Here is a 19,171-nt window from a genome sequence, read left to right as displayed (position 1 = left end):
TCAGAGATTGGCAATGTAATCGGCCAATTACTCTGAAGAGTAAATTCCATCACTTGTGACGATGCTCTTGCAAAATTGAACGAAACTGGTCGATAACAAAAATTGAGTGTGACTTGTGGTGGTATCTAGTGCACAAAATTCCACTTACATCAAAAATCCCCATCATCGTCCTATAAGATATTCCAGAAACAATTTTAAGGATATGCTATTTTTTGTGTTAGTCTGTTCATTCAAGATATGTTCTGGCTGGTCTCAAATGCACTACAAAATCTCGATCTCTTCTAATTAATCAAACTGCCTCTTTATTCCCACTCCTATGAAGAATTTCTAAGGAATTTTTAAGTTTGCAGTAGTCTTGTTTGGTAGTCTGAAGACGGTTCCCAAATGAAGATCTACAATTGTCGGAGATGTTAAAGTGTTCCCCAAATCTAATGGTAAAACTTCTACCTGTTTGTTTTTTAGTACTCTGCACAGTTCATTTTTAAACAGCTAAATACAGGCCTCAATCTCCGCTAATTTCAAGTTGCGCCACTCATACCTCACCTGTCATTCAACAACATCTTTGCCTCTGCACTTCTGTCTCGACTGACATCTCTGCCCAAACTCTTTGTCTTTAAATATGTCTGCTTGTGTCTGTATATGTGTGGATGGGTGTGTGTGTGTGTGTGCGCGCGCGCGCGCGAGTGTATACCCGTCCCTTTTTCCCCCTAAGGTAAGTCTTTCCGCTCCCGGGACTGGAATGACTCCTTACCCTCTCCCTTAAAACCCACATCCTTTCGTCTTTCCCTCTCCTTCCCTCTTTCCTGATGAGGCAACAGTTTGTTGCAAAAGCTTGAATTTTGTGTGTATGTTTGTGTTCGTTTGTGTGTCTGTCGACCTGCCAGCACTTTCATTTGGTAAGTCACATCATCTTTGTTTTTAGGTATATTTTTCCTACATGGAATGTTTCCTTCTATTATAACTAAATACATGAATTGTTTGATATCTCTGATACTATGTCATACGATCTTACCTAATGTAATTTAAGTGCAGTAGCGGATTCATACTTTGGTATTCCAGAACTGTGTAGTTATTCTGTCAGACACAGAAACACTTTAGGATGAAGGGATTTAGTTTTGACCTCTTTTTTCCTTTCTGAGACAATCTCAATCTCATCAGTTGTACTGTGCTTATGTAATTTTGCAGAAAACTGCCTTTGTTCACTTAATTCTGAATGCACATCTGGCAAACCATATGATACTGTCTCTACATACTAGTATCTTCGTACTCCCAAGTTCAATGTTGCATTCCACAAACTACTCACTGTATGAGCAATTCATTCCTGTGAATATTATGAATCAAATTGACATAAAAGTGGGAACCTGTTTTTGTAGCCACCATGTGAAAAGCTCACACGGTGAGGGGAATCGTGAGTATACTTAGCCTAAAATACATATTCACATTCAGACTGTTGGAAATTATGTTCTACATATTCACACTCAGATTGTTGGAAACTATGCCCTTTAACATCTCAAGGAAGCACTCCTTTTTCAATTTTAACAACCTGTTAATTTATTTTTAATGCCAGTGCATTTCATATGGTGGTAATGTTTCATCCCAATATGCTTGAAAATGACAAAATTTCTGAATTGTAATTGCAATAAATATTTTCCACAGCCATGCTGGGAAGGTCTATACTAAATAATCCAATACCAAAGCCAGTCAGCTCTTTGCCACCACTATGAACTGACATCGAGTGGCAGGCTCTGCTTATCATGGGGATAGCTTTCTCCATATCACCTGACAATTCTAAAATGCTATTCACATATCACACGAGTTTCAATGGCTATGATTACTCTTTAAACAAGATCAACCAGTGTTAACCACAGATGAGAGACCTCGTAAGTTTATTAAAGCAGTATAGAGGCTAATGTTGTAGAATGACCACTTAATAAGTTTCATTTCCCAAGCATTACATTTTGTTCACATTTATCTAAGAAACAGAAAGGAACACAAGACGATGTCCATGATACCTAACAGTAGGTCGCACCTGGGAACCTAGTGCCATTGATACAAATAAGTTCTTCTGTGGTGGAATCTGAGCAATCCCAAGAGTCAAGCCAAGATATACAGGCAACAGCTGGCTACAACAGTTAATATAAATGCAGCCCTTCTGGGACTTTCAAGCTATATAAATACTCAATTATATAAAATATTTCATTTTATGGAGAGGCAGCAACAAATGCCGAAGAAACATATGACATGGCAAGCAACAACTTTGATGATTAAAAAAGTCGTTCTTTACTTAAAATTTGTATTATATTACACATACCTTTCACCAACATTTCTAGTCACATGTTCCACATCTACACCAGCTGCAACACCGTACGGGTCTGAAGGACCAGCATACTGTGGTGGAGATACTTCTTCAGCATATGCAGGAGACACCATGCGTGTAGCACTTGTGTGGGAACCACTAGCTGCTGTAGGACTCTTTGACCTGCAATAGAAAACAATGCCGAACACCGCTTGGTTTGGTACACACAGGACATCAACCATACATTAATCTGAGCAACTGTACAGTTGTTGTTGATTACGTGACATAAATATAGGTTGAAACTAATACAGCACAAACATGACCAGTGGCAATTAATACAGCAAATACTCTACACAACTGTTCTGGCTTACTGCAGCTGAGCACTTTTCACTTGTCACATTCCCCTTTACCCTTCATTTGGTAAAAGACTCACTTTCTTCATAACCGAATGGCTAACAACTGACTAAAGTAAAAATCTTTTGCTACAAATAGAAAGCAGGCCTGATTTCACATATGTATGTATCACGACTGATTCTCTACAAGGCGTTGCTCCATCTACAAAGGATGAGTTTCAAGTAACGTTTTGGAATTCAAGGCTTAGGTCATCAACTTTGAACAACTCATCTTCCAAAGATTCAAAACCGAACTAGCAAAGTTTTATCCTGACTCAGAATACAAAAATATGAATCTCTTGTTTTTGTAATGTGCACATAAATAATGGCTCACTGTTGGAAATAGCTGTATATTGTTCACATCCACAGCTGCAGCCATAGACCAAGAATCAAACTGTCATTTATGGTGGAGATTGCTAATCAACATTACTCTTGTCCCCCTGCCCCACCTCTCCATTCAAACCATAAATGCTGTGTGGGAAGAATAATAACTTGAACAATTCCATATGTGGCATAATTTCTCAAATTCTTATAACTGCAATCTTTATTAGGTGAAAGTGTAGCGAAAAGTGAACAAATTATAATGATGCACTGTAAAAAAAATGTTACTAAAGTATTAAAAATAGCCTTTCACACAGTAAAAAAAATGTTTACTTGCAGTGAGTCACACGGGAGTTTGTGTGTAATCTCTCTCAAACTATGATGTTTATCAAATAGGTACCTCACAAATTGTTAAGAGCAATTCACAGTGGACATTATACAACATCAGGTCAAAACATTTCACAATGTTTTTGAAATGTTGCACCAACATCAACCACTGATAGGACAGCTCATCACATAGTATATTCTCTGGAAAAAAAATTGTTTTCTTAACGAGAGAGTGGCATCACATATCAGATTTACCAAGATTAGATGAAGCAACTTACGGAAGGCAAACACGGACATTCACTACTGTGTTTACATCTCTCTCTCAGCCAACACCCACTTCGTCACACATGACACAACAGACTGCAGGGGGATGTAAAGTTAAGGTGTGGCATTTTTCTGGCAGGCTGCTTTCATTGGTCTCTCAACTACTTCATTCTCTTCAATTCCCGTGTGTCCAGGGACCCAGTGGAAGGTCAACTGTTTCTTCTGTCTATGCAGAAGGTGGATAGTGTCATGGACCATCAGAACTATCCTACCTGCTGGGAAAATTTGCTGAACAGCCTGCAGAGCACTAAGAGCGTCAGTGCAGACAAGAAACTTCTCTCTACCAACAAGTGTCCTGTGCTCAAGTGCATTTTTGACTGCCCACAGCATAGTACACTGAGAAGTGGCTTGGAATGGGGAGTTTAGTGAGAAAATGTGGGAACACCCAACATTGTCCCCTTGCTTCAATCCATTGGTTAAAACCAACATGTGATCCAGATACTCTGATAAGCTGTCACTAAAACCTCATTTTAAAACTAAATGCTTGTTGTACTCTGCCATGTCCAAGTTCAGAATAAGCCTGCCATTCTTCCAGGGAGAATATTTGCTCCATCTCTGTTCAACAACTGGATATCTGCAACACCAATTTGCTCAAGATGTTCTTTCGCATGGACAGAAAAAGGCTTTGTAGCACAGTATCGGGTAAACTGGGACTGTACGCGTTGTTCAGCTCCCACATTGAAAATGGAGTCTCAGATTTCCTGCCTGTGTAAAGGAGCATCTGGTGTCAGCAAATATGCTGGCTTGACCAAATCCAATGACACCATTAGTTGTTTGCGATTGCACATTACTTGTGCCATATGATCTGTACTTTTTAGTGTTTGGAAAGGTTCACAGTATGGCAGTTTTTACAGTGGGTACACGCTGCGTCTTTCCTTAACATCACATGCAAGCAGGATGCAAATCAGGTTTAGTTTAAATACATACTGCAATGGTTGTGACAGTTACCTTTGAGATTGGGCGTGGTGAGTTGATGTTACTCAAGAATCTCTTTAACGCAACAAAGACACTATTAACAGCACCTCACTGAGTTTGAATTAGGTCATGCAATAGGGCTACAAGGAACTGGATGCTCCTTCTATAATATTGCAGAAATACTTAACAGGAATGTTTAAAGCAAAGACGTTTTTCGTCGCGGCAAGATCTATTTACGAAATTTCAGTCACCAACTTTCTCTTCTGAATGCGAAAATATGTTGTTGAGCCCAACCTACATAGGTAGGAATGATCATCAAAATAAAATAGGAGAAATCAGAGCTCGAACAGAAAGGTTTAGGTGTTCTTTTTCCCGCGCGCTGTTCGGGAGTGGAATGTTAGGGAGATAGTATGACTGTGGTTTGATGAACCCTCTGCCAAGCACTTAAATGTGAATTGCAGAGTAATCATGTAGATGTAGAATTATACATGACTGCTAGCAGTGGTGGTCACGAGAATGTATGGTGAGAAAATCAGTGTGCAGCCAGCCACATGGCACTACCGAGAAGGGAGAGACCATCATATTCAGCATATGGCTATGGTGCACTGTATTGCATCTGCAGCAGCAATTTGAGCAGTAGTTGGCACCATAGTGACGCTACAAACTGTTACAAATAGTAGGAAGATACAAGATGACTTAGACAAAATTTCCAGTCAATGTGATGAATGGCAGTTAAGCCCTAATTGTATAAAAATGTAAGCTCATGTGGATGCATAGGAAAAATCTGTAATGTTTTGTTACCTTATAACTAGCATCCTGCTTGACACAGTCAAGTCATTTAAATATCCAGCTGTAAAGCTGCAAAGCGGTGTGGGGTGGAAAGAGCAAGTGAGATCTGCAGTAAAGAAGGTGAATGTTCAACCTCAGTTTACTGGCAGAATTTTTGAAAGTGTGGTTCACCTGTAAAGAAGACTGCCTGTAGAAAGCTGGTGCGACCTACTCTTGAGTATTGCTTGAATATTTAGGACCCATACCAGGTTGGATTGAAGGAAGACATCAGAGCAGTTCAGAGGCAAGCTGCTACATTTGTAACCAGTAGGTTCGAACAAAACGTAAGAGATGCTTCGGGAACTCAAATGGGAATCCCTGGAGGCAAGGCAACATTCTTTTCGAGAAACACTATTGAGAAAATTTAGAGAATCAGCATCTGAAGCTGACTGCTGAACGATTTTACTGCCGCCACAATACATTGTGCTTAAGGACCACGAAGATAAGATAAAAGAAATTAGGGCTCATACACACACGAATAGACAAGTTTTTCCCTCCCACTATTTGCGAATGGAACAGGAAAGAAAATGACAAGCAGTGGTGCAGGATACTCTCCGCCCCGCACTGTATGGTGGCTTGCAGAGTATCGATGTAGATGAAGATGTAGGTTCGGCATCTGTACAGCACAATGCATGCACATTTGCATGCTTGATTTCAACATTCTGGTGGTTACATCGGTTATTAATATACCAGCATTTCACATATGCAATGGCTTATCACACACTTACAATAACCTGTTATCTTGCAATGTTAATCACTTAAATATGTTATCTAGCCTAGCCCCCCCCCCATGAACCATGGACCTTGCCATTGGTGGGGAGGCTTGCGTGCCTCAGCGATACAGATACCCGTACCGTAGGTACAACCACAACGGAGGGGTATCTGTTGAGAGGCCAGACAAACGTGTGGTTCCTGAAGAGGGGCAGCAGCCTTTTCAGTAGTTGCAGGGGCAACAGTCTGGCTGGTTGACTGATCTGGCCTTGTAACAATAACCAAAACGGCCTTGCTGTGCTGGTACTGCGAACGGCTGAAAGCAAGGGGAAACTACAGCCGTAATTTTTCCCGAGGTCATGCAGCTTTACTGTATGATTAAATGATGATGGCGTCCTCTTGGGTAAAATATTCCGGAGGTAAAATAGTCCCCCATTCGGATCTCCGGGCGGGGACTACTAAAGAGGATGTCGTTATCAGGAGAAAGAAAACTGGCATGCTACGGATCGGAGCGTGGAATGTCAAATCCCTTAATCGGGCAGGTAGGTTAGAAAATTTAAAAAGGGAAATGGATAGGTTAAAGTTAGATATAGTGGGAATTAGTGAAGTTCGGTGGCAGGAGGAACAAGACTTCTGGTCAAAGTGACTACAGGGTTATAAACACAAAATCAAATAGGGGTAATGCAGGAGTAGGTTTAATAATGAATAGGAAAATAGGAATGCGGGTAAGCTACTGCGAACAGCACAGCGAACGCACTGTTGTGGCCAAGATAGATACGAAACCCACACTTACTACAGAAGTACAAGTTTATATGCCAACTAGCTCTGCAGATGACGAAGAAATTGAAGAAATGTATGATGAAATAAAAGAAATTATTCAGATAGTGAAGGGAGACGAAAATTTAATAGTCATGGGTGACTGGAATTCGAGTGTAGGAAAAGCGAGAGAAGGAAACGTAGTAGGTGAATATGGATTGGGGCTAAGAAATGAAAGAGGAAGCCACCTGGTAGAATTTTGCACAGAGCACAACATAATCATAGCTAACACTTGGTTTAAGAATCATAAAAGAAGGGTGAATACATGGAAGAAGCCTGGAGATACTGACAGGTTTCAGATAGATTATATAATGGTAAGACAGAGATTTAGGAACCAGGTTTTAAATTGTAAAACATTTCCAGGGGCAGATGTGGACTCTGACCACAATCTATTGGTTATGAGCTGTAGATTAAAACTGAAGAAACTGCAAAACGGTGGGAATTTAAGGAGATGGGACCTGGATAAACTGAAAGAACCAGATGATGTACAGAGTTTCAGGGAGAGCATAAGGGAACGATTGACAGGAATGGGGGAAAGAAATACAGTAGAAGAAGAATGGGTAGCTTTGAGGGATGAAGTAGTGAAGGCAGCAGAGGATCAAGTAGGTAAAAAGACGAGGGCTAGTAGAAATCCTTGGGTAACAGAATAAATATTGAATTTAATTGATGAAAGGAGAAAATATAAAAATGCAGTAAATGAGGCAGGCTAAAAGGAATACAAACGTCTCAAAAATGAGATCAACAGGATGTGCAAAATGGCTAAGCAGGGATGGCTAGAGGACAAATGTAAGGATGAGAGGCTTATCTCACTAGGGGTAAGATAGATACTGCCTACAGGAAAATTAAAAGAGACATTTGGAGATAAGAGAACCACTTGTATGAACATCAAGAGCTCAGATGGAAACCCAGTTCTAAGCAAAGAAGGGAAAGCAGAAAGGTGGAAGGAGTATCTAGAGGGTCTATACAAGGGCGATGTACTTGAGGACAATATTATGGAAATGGAAGAGGATGTAGATGAAGATGAAATGGGAGATATGATACTGCGTGAAGAGTTTGACAGAGCACTGAAAGACCTGAGTCGGAACAAGGCCCCCGGAGTAGACAACATTCCATTGGAACTACTGACGACCTTGGGAGAGCCAGCCCTGTCAAAACTCTACCATCTGGTGAGCAAGATGTATGAAACAGGCGAAATGCCCTCAGACTTCAAGAAGAATATAATAATTCCAATCCCAAAGAAAGCAGGTGTTGACAGATGTGAAAATTACCGAACAATCAGTTTAATAAGCCACAGCTGCAAAATACTAACACGAATTCTTTACAGACGAATGGAAAAACTGGTGGAAGCCAACCTCGGGGAAGATCAGTTTGGATTCCGTAGAAACACTGGAACACCTGAGGCAATACTGACCTTACGACTTATCTTAGAAGAAAGATTAAGGAAAGGCAAACCTACATTTCTAGCATTTGTAGACTTAGAGAAATGCTTTTGACAATGTTGACTGGAATACTCTCTTTCAAATTCTAAAGGTGGCAGGTGTAAAATACAGGGAGCAAAAGGCTATTTACAATTTGTACAGAAACCAGATGGCAGTTATAAGAGTCGAGGGGCATGAAAGGGAAGCAGTTGTTGGGAAGGGAGTAAGACAGGGTTGTAGCCTCTCCCCGATGTTATTCAATCTGTATATTGAGCAAGCAGTAAAGGAAACAAAAGAAAAATTCGGAGTAGGTATTAAAATCCATGGAGAAGAAATAAAAACTTTGAGGTTCGCCGATGACATTGTAATTCTGTCAGAGACAGCAAAGGACTTGGAAGAGCAGTTGAACGGAATGGACAGTGTCTTGAAAGGAGGATATAAGATGAACATCAACAAAAGCAAAACGAGGATAATGGAATGTAGTCGAATTAAGTCGGGTGATGCTGAGGGAATTAGATTAGGAAATGAGACACTTAAAGTAGTAAAGGAGTTTTGCTATTTGGGGAGCAAAATAACTGATGATGGTCGAAGTAGAGAGGATATAAAATGTAGACTGGCAATGGCAAGGAAAGCGTTTCTGAAGAAGAAAAATTTGTTAACATCGAGTATAGATTTAAGTGTCAGGAAGTCATTTCTGAAAGTATTTGTATGGAGTGTAGCCATGTATGGAAGTGAAACATGGACAATAACTAGTTTAGACAAGAGGAGAATAGAAGCTTTCAAAATGTGGTGCTACAGAAGAATGCTTAAGATTAGATGGGTAGCTCACATAACTAATGAGGAAGTACTGAATAGGATTGGGGAGAAGAGAAGTTTGTGGCACAACTTGACCAGAAGAAGGGATCGGTCGGTAGGACATGTTCTGAGGCATCAAGGGATCACCAATTTAGTATTGGAGGGCAGCGTGGAGGGTAAAAATCGTAGAGGGAGACCAAGAGATGAATACACTAAGCAGATTCAGAAGGATGTAGGTTGCAGTAGGTACTGGGAGATGAAGAAGCTTGCACAGGATAAGGTGGCATGGAGAGCTGCATCAAACCAGTCTCAGAACTGAAGACCACAACAACAACAACATGTTATCTAGATAAATGTATTTCCGAAATTTCATTCCTACATTAATTATTTTTTAGTGCTGCAACTTTTTTTTATCAGTGTGTGTGTGTGTGTGTGTGTGTGTGTGTGTGTGTGTGTGTGTGTGTGTACCCCTCTGATAGTGGAAATGGCCCACAAGATCTCTGTGTACCCGAGAGAAACGGCCTATTGCTTCTGGAAGTCCTCCCACTAGTTCGTATTCATGTCTGCCAACTTTGCACTGTTGACATACTCCACTAATTCTCAACCTTGGCAACAGTCTAATTTTAATGCTGGGCCCCACAAATTTCTGTCATTAGCTTAATGGTGGCTTTTGCAGTGCCGCAGCAAATTTTGTGGTATTAATAGTAATGTAGGTTCCTGTAAACACCAATTCTAAGATAGTAAAACACAGTCTGGTTTCTCCGGTAGGCATTTCAGAATTTGCACTTGCATTCATAGCATGGAAATTACACTGGTTTCGGCAGGTGAATTGTCTGTCATATTTGCAGTCTGTCTCGCCACTTGTGGGAAGAACTTAATGTCATATGTAGCATTTTGAGCACGGAGGTCACTAAACTGCTTTTTCACTTCGTTTCGCATTCATAAAAGCTGTCTTTCCATCTGTAGTTATTTGAAGTCTTGATGCAAATTCACTGTTTGACCTTACACACTGACTGGCGTTTCTGAGTCCTTCATACTCCCAGGGTAACCAATGTATAGGAGTCTTCCATAATACAAGCAGTAATAATTCAATAACATGTACGTAATCAAATAAACCAATTTTATTTGTACGATTTCGAAAATACACCTTGACAATGGAAAGTAAACTAAAAACTGTCAAAAATGAAAACAAAGAGAAAACCTAACGTTCGCCAAGTTAGGTCAGTAGACCAAAGTACAACATACACACTCTTAAGGAAAAGAATGATGAGAGTGTTCGGGGAGGGGGGAATTAAAAATCTTATTCATGTCAATTAACATATTACACCCACCCAGATGACCATATATGTTGTGGAGAAAAGTTTAAAGTGATCACTTATGAAATATTTTGGAGACATGGAGAGGCTAAAACATTTCCTATTGAGTACAGATACATCCCTAATCCTGCAGACGGAATAAGCATGTACTATGTCACCAGCCACTGAGTGTGTACGACAACCTTTGCCACCACGAGTACAGCAACTTTAAAATCAGCAAGCTAAGCAGAATATTAAATTCATTTTTTCTAAGTCCATAAATATAGCAGCATGTGTGTGTACCTTTATATTTAATAAGTGCAAATAGTGCTTCTCATCCATTAAATGCAGAAAATTAATAATTTCATGGTCTGAACAATATTTCTTTCTTTCTTTTTTCTTTCACTTCTCAACAAGAATGATTTCATCCGTATTAAGCAACATTTTCAAATGCAAGTGCCTACCTGACACTCTAATCACAACTTTAATGGAGTGTAATGTTTACGTGGAATGAAAACCAATTGTGGAAGCTGAAATACAGCAACCAGAAATGAGTTTTCAGAATCGGTATTGAACTGGAGACATTGTCAATCAGAAGTGGAATTGAGAAACTGATTTATAGAAAACCATATTTGAGAACGCACCTAAACACAGTGATTGATAAACAACCCTGCTGTTCTGACAATAGACTGTACTTACCGAGTTTACCAGGTAATGTTAATGGTTTCTGTAATTTTGTCACTCATCAGCCTGTAACTGATATTGTAACACTTTGCCAAGACTGAATGAGCAGTTCATAGTTCTCCTAAGAATGTTCTCCTGTGCCAATATTACAAAACAACAAGGCCTGATGGTCTTAGTGCCCGGAGACATTGACTATGGGTATGTGCACCACTTTTGTGTGAATGTGACAGGGTTTTTTTTATTTCTGAGCTGAAATATTTATATTATTCCCTTTTGCTGTGCATGTCTGCGAGTCAATGCCTCCTCTGTGTGTTAAGTAGCAATGTATCCTTTCCATATAGTTGTTATTCCATCCTGGATATTCCACGGTTTGGATGCAAAATATAATTTACATTTTGCAATGTAAAGACAAAAAGGCCTATAGCATGCATAAACAAGAGGACAAATAGAAGTCCTCAAAATCACTTTTATGAAAATTGCAACATCAAAATAGCCAGCCCTATTAACATAGAAAAACTCATTCCTTGTTCTCCATATTTTCTCAAGGAAATAAATGTTAATATTATGAGGTATTAGTGTTTCTATAACATTATTTTTATTCTTTTGTTTCCATGCAGTAAGCAGAATTAATTATGAACTCCATGCAGTAAGCAGAATTAATTATGAACTCCATGCAGTAAGCAGAATTAATTATGAACTCCATGCAGTAAGCAGAATTAATTATGAACTCCATGCAGTAAGCAGAATTAATTATGAACTCCATGCAGTAAGCAGAATTGATTATGAACTCCATGCAGTAAGCAGAATTGATTATGAACTCCATGCAGTAAGCAGAATTGATTATGAACTCCATGCAGTAAGCAGAATTGATTATGAACTCCATGCAGTAAGCAGAATTGATTATGAACTCCATGCAGTAAGCAGAATTGATTATGAACTCCATGCAGTAAGCAGAATTAATAATGAACTATGTCAAAACACCCACCATGAATTTTGTCATTACTAAAAGCAACTACTATTACTGCTAGTTCCTTAATGCTCTCAGTACATCTGAACTGTTTCTAAGACGGATGGTTCCTCATAAACTGCCTTTTGTCACTCAATACTGGGCAGTGCAAGATGCTGTGATGATTACACTACTTGAAACTGTTCAAGTCCCATTTCAGCTCACAGTTAATTTGCCACGAAGGTTCTAGACTGCGGTGCTGGCACAAAGTAGTCAGCTGGGATAAAGGGGAGAGGGGTAGAGAGAGAGAGAGAGAGAGAGAGAGAGAGAGAGAGAAGGGGGTGGTTTACAGATGGGACACACACTTGATGTTAACATCACCGACAATGAGAAGAAGAATGATGAGATAGTTCTGACTGAGAAGGCAACGGAGTTTGCAAGGAAATGCTGACAAACACAAGGATCAGCAAGTCAATGGTGTGGTGATATCACAATATACAGAAATACAATTTTTGCAGAAACTTCAGCTTTTGTTGCATAGAAGTGCACTTCCAGACTAGCTAATAAACTCTGAAAACACTGTTCCGTTTACTGGATTTAGTTTCAAAAGGTGCCAGAATAGACAGCTCGTCTTATGCGAATGAAAGGATATACTGTACATGCTAAGACAGCACAATAAATTAGATTTCAGAAAGAAATGAAGCATCAGAATTATAGTTGTCATTGGGTTCATACACACTGCACTGTGAATAAATACCGACATTTTGACAGTGTGCTAGAAGTATTGCCAAACAGAAGTGTTTGGCCAACATTTCATTGCCATCAATGCAGGCATCAAGTGGTACAAATTTTGTTCTGTGTTCATTTCTGCAAAACTTAAGACTATAAATGGTCAAAAGATGATTTTTAAAAAGTGTAGAGATAAGGAAAGCCAAACTTCTGGCATTAATTAAGTAGCACTAGCCTCCTCCTGCTTATTCAAATGACAAGATTTTGAAAGAAAATGGTTCACCTTCCACTGCCATAATACCATTTATGGTGACCCAGTCTGGTTCAGGGCTTTCAATGTGACACATCTTCACATCTTCATTGAGTTATAGGTCACCTTCATCAACTTTATATTTAAGTAGTTTCTCATTTGGCCTTACAAGGATGAGTGGATCTGCTACCAGACCTTCCCACCAGAAAAAAATCAACAGAAATCAATGAGAATCTGACTCCAACCTACATCTCATTAGTAAAAGGATGATAACCACTGTACCATTAGGACATTCTGCTTGGAGAGTATATAGACATTCTTCAAAAGGTGCTAACCAAATTTGAAACAAGGTTTGACGTTATATTGCACCAGGGAGCACAGAGGAATTTTTTTCACCATGTGGACATTGATTGTGTAAATCACACAAAGATAATGGAAATCTCACAAGCTGTGACATGGTCACGAATTTAACAGCGACCCAAAAATAGAAGAAATTTCCTTTACTTCATGTCTAAGGTCACAATTTTTTTTTGTCATCCGACTAACCGATTTGGTCTATAATGACTATCTCCACATCTGCAGCAATATATGGGAAGAAACTCAAATACAACTAGCAGATTGTCTATGGCTTAAAATAATAAAACAGACCATGATTAAAGGTATTACTGACCTACAAGTCCATTTGTGCGCTTTAAGTATGATGAGGCATACCTATTTTATAAAAACATCAGTGCCAGCATTGTCAAACATATAAATAATAGTATACAGAAGTGCCATCTTGCCAGCAGCACTACTGTTCAAAACAAACTGCTGTACAGTAGCCACAAAATGTTTGTTTCAAGTTCGCTAGAAGTCGTTACTGTAGGTGTACAAATATTCTTCAGTGATAATTGTACCATGTAAAATGAAGGGGGATACGATCAGTAAAGTCTGCAATGGACTTATACGTTAATTTTTATATTATTCTGTGTACTCAGAAAGCTGTTTATTATTTACGTCATTACCTAGAATATCACCATATGAGCATATGTCAATTACTGTTTGTTAACTCTTTCCATTTTAACAATCTAACTTTTGTCCTGTTTCATTTCACTGCTTTTTATTACTGTAATGCCTCTTATGCATTACCAGCCCATTACAGACTTAACTGATTGTATCTCCTTTATTTTACACCATATAATTATCGTTGAAGAATACAAGTATATAATTACAGTAGCAACATCTGATGAAACTTGCAACATAAACATTTTGTGGTTACTGTACAGTAGTTTGTTTTGAATAGCAGAGCTCCTGATAAGATGACTTGTGTATACTATTATTTATATACGTTTGACAATCCTGGCGCTGATTTTGTGTTTAGCATTTGATGATGCCACTACGGCTCCAGTATATTAGAGCATGTTTTTATTAAAACAGATATGCCTCATCATATTTAAAGTGCACATTTGCACATGTGTCAGTAATACTTTTCATCATGGTCTATTTTATTGTTTTAAGCTGTAGACTACCTGCTAGTTGTATTTGTCCCCCCCCCCCCCCCCTTCCCCACACTCAAATTTTGCTGCAGATCGGAAGATGGTCATTATAGACCGAAACCAGTAGTCTGATGACATAAAAATTTGTGACCATAGACCTGAAGTAAACGAAATTTATAATGGAAATAACTGAACTGCAGTGTGGGAACAAATTAAAAGACAAGTATCAGATGAGAAGGACTAAGTGATATCAATCATAGTTAACATTTCCTGAAACTTCAAAGACATACAGCACACATTTTTTCAAATCCATGTACAACTACGAGCAATTCATTTTCTTGTGCAAAGGTGTAGAACATAAGAAAGATGAAACATATCTGATAATCATCCTAAATGTGTTCCAAGGCTGAATTGTTCACAATAAAATCATTCTAAACACAGAGTCCTAACCAAGCAAAAGCAAAGAAATTGAGGAGACGATAACAGCAAACTATTCTCCAAAGATTTTCCATGCCCTACTTTTTGTATTTGTATTGTATTTGTATTTATTTATTTGTCCTGTTGTAATGGATCTGGGAGATGTTATTTTTTTTTACCGTATTTGTCGATACCGAATTGTAAATGTTTTCTTATATTTTTGTCAGGATTTATTATAATTTGTCTTATTATATGTTAATTTACTTCTGTTTTTGAGAGTAAAAGCATATTGATTACTATTAGAAAATGTATCGAAGAATAGCAAAGAGACTGATTACAACTGGAAGATTGTGTGTGGTGTAAAATATCTTTGACGCTAGAGTCGTCTTTGACTGTAGTCAGTCGGCAGCTAACTCTTGGTGTGTGTTGACCATGGTGTTGACGGAAGAACAATGTGAAGGTCGCCGTCATAAATAATTTTGAAGTATGTTATTATTATTTTTGTATTAACTAAAAAAAAGAAGAAACTACATTTGAAGAAACTGTATTTGAAACACCAAAATGAGAGAAACACGTTGAACCACGGCAATTCTGCAACCAACAAAGATGCATTGTGGAATCATACTTGGACAACTGAAGCCAAGACTATATCGCCGTGTAAACGTCTAATGGAAAAGGTACTGTCACGAAATATGGCAAATTTAAGTAAATAAAAAATAGTGAGCATATTTTCAATTTGTGTCTCGCCCGGGATAACATTTGCCGCATTTCAACTGTGGGAGTCAGCCGGGATAACATTTGCCGTATTTCACTGTGGATCACATATTGTACAAAGTACACATGACATAGGACAAGTCATTTTTCTTAACAAATATCATTTTAAAAAATGTACACAAAATTGTTCATTGATGAATATAGCAACTTCACATACAGAGAATACAAACAATTTACATGGGGAACTAAGAAACATGTAAGCAATGTAGTGCTACTTTAAATTTACACAAATAATCACTGAGATTAGAGAATAGTGAAAATGTCAACTGGAAACACAACAGAAGGACAATGTCATTTAAAAACTACATTAAACATGAAATTAACATTGAGATTTCACAGAGAATTAAGTTTTAATACTAATAGAATGTGTACTTGTACATTCAAAAAGCGAGTTGAAAAATTTTGGGAAGTGAAACTGAAACATAGTTGTGTATAGTAGAAATTAGGTTATTATTTTGCCTACAGAATGTTTTACTCTAATCACAGTATTTTACAAAGGAACTTTATAATTTTTAATTTCCAGGAATTCTTGTACTGAATAGAAATAGTGCTTTTCAGAAATGCCTTTAGTTTATTTTTAAATATTGGATCTGGAGCAGTTTTTATTTGTTCTGGAATTTTATTGTGTAATACGACACCCAGATGAGTTATACATTTTTGGTATGATGATGTCCTTGAAAAAATTTGATGGATATTAGATTGCCCTCTGGTATAATGAGCGTGTATATCATTGTTTTGGATTAATTTTCCTGTTCTTGAGAGGTATTCCCTGGTGAATATGATTGTTTCTTGAATGAATAGGGATGGGATGCTTAGAACATTAAGTTTTATAAATTGACATTCACAGGATTCCAGCTTTTTGAGGCCACAGATTATCCTCAGTGCTCTTTTTTGTAGTTTAAATATATTTGTACTGTGAGTTGAATTTCCCCAAAAGATGATTCCATAGCGGAGCAATGAGTGGAACTGCGCATGGTATGCTTGCATTAGTGTGGATTTACTTGTAGTAGATTTTAGTATTCTTAGTCCATAGCACAATGATGAGAGTTTCTTTGATAAGTTGTTTATATGTGTGTCCCATTTTAAATTTTGTTGGACCCATAGACCCAAAAATTTTGTTGCATTTACATTTTCAATTTTACCATTATTTAACTTCACTTGGATAGTTTTTTGACTGGATTTGGGAATTAGATGGAAGTTGATACATACAGTTTTCCCACTATTAACAATTAGGCCATTTTTGTTAAACCACTCAGAAAGTTTTTTCATAGAGTTATCAGATATTGTCTGAAGGGATTCAGGGCTAGATCCAGTCAACACTATGCTTATATCATCAGCAAACAGGATAGTTTTTTGTGGGCTCATACGTTCAACAAGATCATCTATGTAAATGAGGAAAAGTAATGGCCCTAGAACAGAACCCTGGGGAACACCATATCTTATTGTTCTTTCCTCCGAGAGGAAAACTGTGTTATTTATTTTATTCTGTACATTAATATCGTATTGAAGTGATACCTTCTGTCTGCGGTTTTGTAGGTAAGAGCATAGCCAGTTGTGAGCCTCACCTCTTATTCCTCTTCTTTCCAATTTAGCAAGCAGTATTTTATGATCTAGTACGTCAAAGGCTTTAGAGAGATCTAAGAAGATACCTGCAGCTATATTATGTTGGTCAACTGATTTCAGTATGTGGTCCAACAGTTCAAAAATTGCTGTCTGGGTGTTAAACCATGTTGTTGAATGCTGATTGGTGCGTGGTTTTTTATGAAATTTATAAGCCTGTCATAAAAAAGTTTTTCCAGGATTTTTGAAAAGATGCTTAATATGGATAATGGTCTATAATTGGATACTAAATCAGAGGAACCTTTCTTTAGTAATTGTGAGACTTTAGCTATTTTGAGAGCATCTGGAAAAATGCCAGTTTTTAATGATTGGTTGTAGATGGTTGATAATGGCTTTACTATATGGGGAGCCCACACCTTTAATATGAGGTCAGGTACTTCATCATAGCCACTAGAGATTTTATTGCATAACAATTTTATTATGTTCATAATTTCATCAGGGTTTGTTTCATAAACAAACATTGTAGCATTAGTGCTGTTTGACGTATTGGTGGAATTGAAGAACGATACCTTGCAGTTTGCCTGAATGATTCCTTAGTATTGCATAGCAGTTAGTTCATTGCTGGATAAAATGATCATACAAAAGTGAGTCAAATGAAAACCTTAAATTTGTAATAACAAATCGAAATTTCACACCATTATCCTGTAAGTTGGTAAGCGTGCTACAAACAGTGTGCAGAATGGCCTGTAGGTGGCAGCACAGTGCAGATGCACACACACCATTGCAGTTTCAGTATAAAGATGGACGTCCCACTTCTGACTTGCACCAGGGAAGAACAGCATTCTGTTATTCAGTTTTTGCGTAGTGAAGGTGTGAAACCTATTGAAATTCATCGATGAATGAAGGTTCAGTACAGTGATGCTTGTTTGTCACAGCAGGAAGTCTACGAATGGAGTAGGAAGTTCGCAAATGGTGTGACTTCAGTGGACGATGCTCCTCGTCCAGGTCAGGCACAACTAGTTGTGACTCCACGGAATATTGCATCAGTTGAAGCCATAGTGAAGGAAAACCGCCGAGTGACACTGAGTGACATTGAAGCATGTTTACAGATTAGTCATTGGTCAGCACACCACACTGTGCATGATATACTCAAGTTCCACAAAGTGTCTGCAAGATGGGTGCCATGGCAGCCGACTCCTGAAATGAGAGAACGATGTGTTGATGCTTGTGAAGAACTTCTTCGGCACTTTGAATGAGAAGGTGATGGCCTCCTTGCAAGAATGGTTACTGGGAACGAAAGCTGGGTTCACTTCCACCAACCAGAAATGAAGAGAGCAAGCAAGGAATGGTGCCATTCTTCATCACCAAAACCAAAGAAGTTTCAAACAGAACCATCAGCAGGGAACGTTATGCCGACTCTCTTTTGGGACGAAAAAGGCATCATTTTGGAGCATTACATGCCTAGAGGGACCACTGTCACCAGTGCATCATACACAAGATCTCCTAAAACACCATCTGCGGCCTGCAATCAAATCAAAGCGACATGGATTGCTGTCAGCAGGTGTCCTTTTGCAACATCACAATGGAAGGCCCCACAACTGCCCGTACAACAGTTGCAACAATCACAGATCTGCGTTTTGAGCGTCTTCCTCATCCACCATACTCACCAGACCTTGCCCCAAGTGATTTCCATATGTTTGGACCACTCAAAGACGCAATCGGAGGAAATAAGTTGCGGTCTGATGATGAGGTACACCACACAGTGCACGAGTGGTTGCGTGGACTACCAAAATAATTTTTTTCTAAAGGAATTTATGCACTTATTAAGTGCTGGAGAACTTGCATTGAGTGTAGGGGATATTATGTTGAAAAGTGGTACAGCTTTCTACCACTTCTGC

General features: G+C 38.5%; 1 protein-coding gene across 5 annotated transcripts in view; it reads right to left on the bottom strand.

Annotated features, from left to right (window-relative positions):
* Positions 1-19,171, bottom strand: part of LOC126162780 (serine/arginine repetitive matrix protein 1-like) — a 161,444-nt gene that overhangs the window by 95,980 nt on the left and 46,293 nt on the right. For all 5 annotated transcript variants that reach the window (XM_049919492.1, XM_049919493.1, XM_049919491.1 and 2 more), the window contains exon 4: positions 2,312-2,479. In XM_049919492.1, coding sequence (XP_049775449.1) covers positions 2,312-2,479 — 168 coding nt within the window. The remainder of the gene's footprint in view (positions 1-2,311; positions 2,480-19,171) is intronic.

The sequence above is a fragment of the Schistocerca cancellata genome, chromosome 2, assembly GCF_023864275.1.
Source record: "Schistocerca cancellata isolate TAMUIC-IGC-003103 chromosome 2, iqSchCanc2.1, whole genome shotgun sequence".
Classification (NCBI taxonomy): Eukaryota; Metazoa; Arthropoda; class Insecta; order Orthoptera; family Acrididae; genus Schistocerca; species Schistocerca cancellata.
This window is presented reverse-complemented; position numbering and strand designations above follow the sequence as displayed.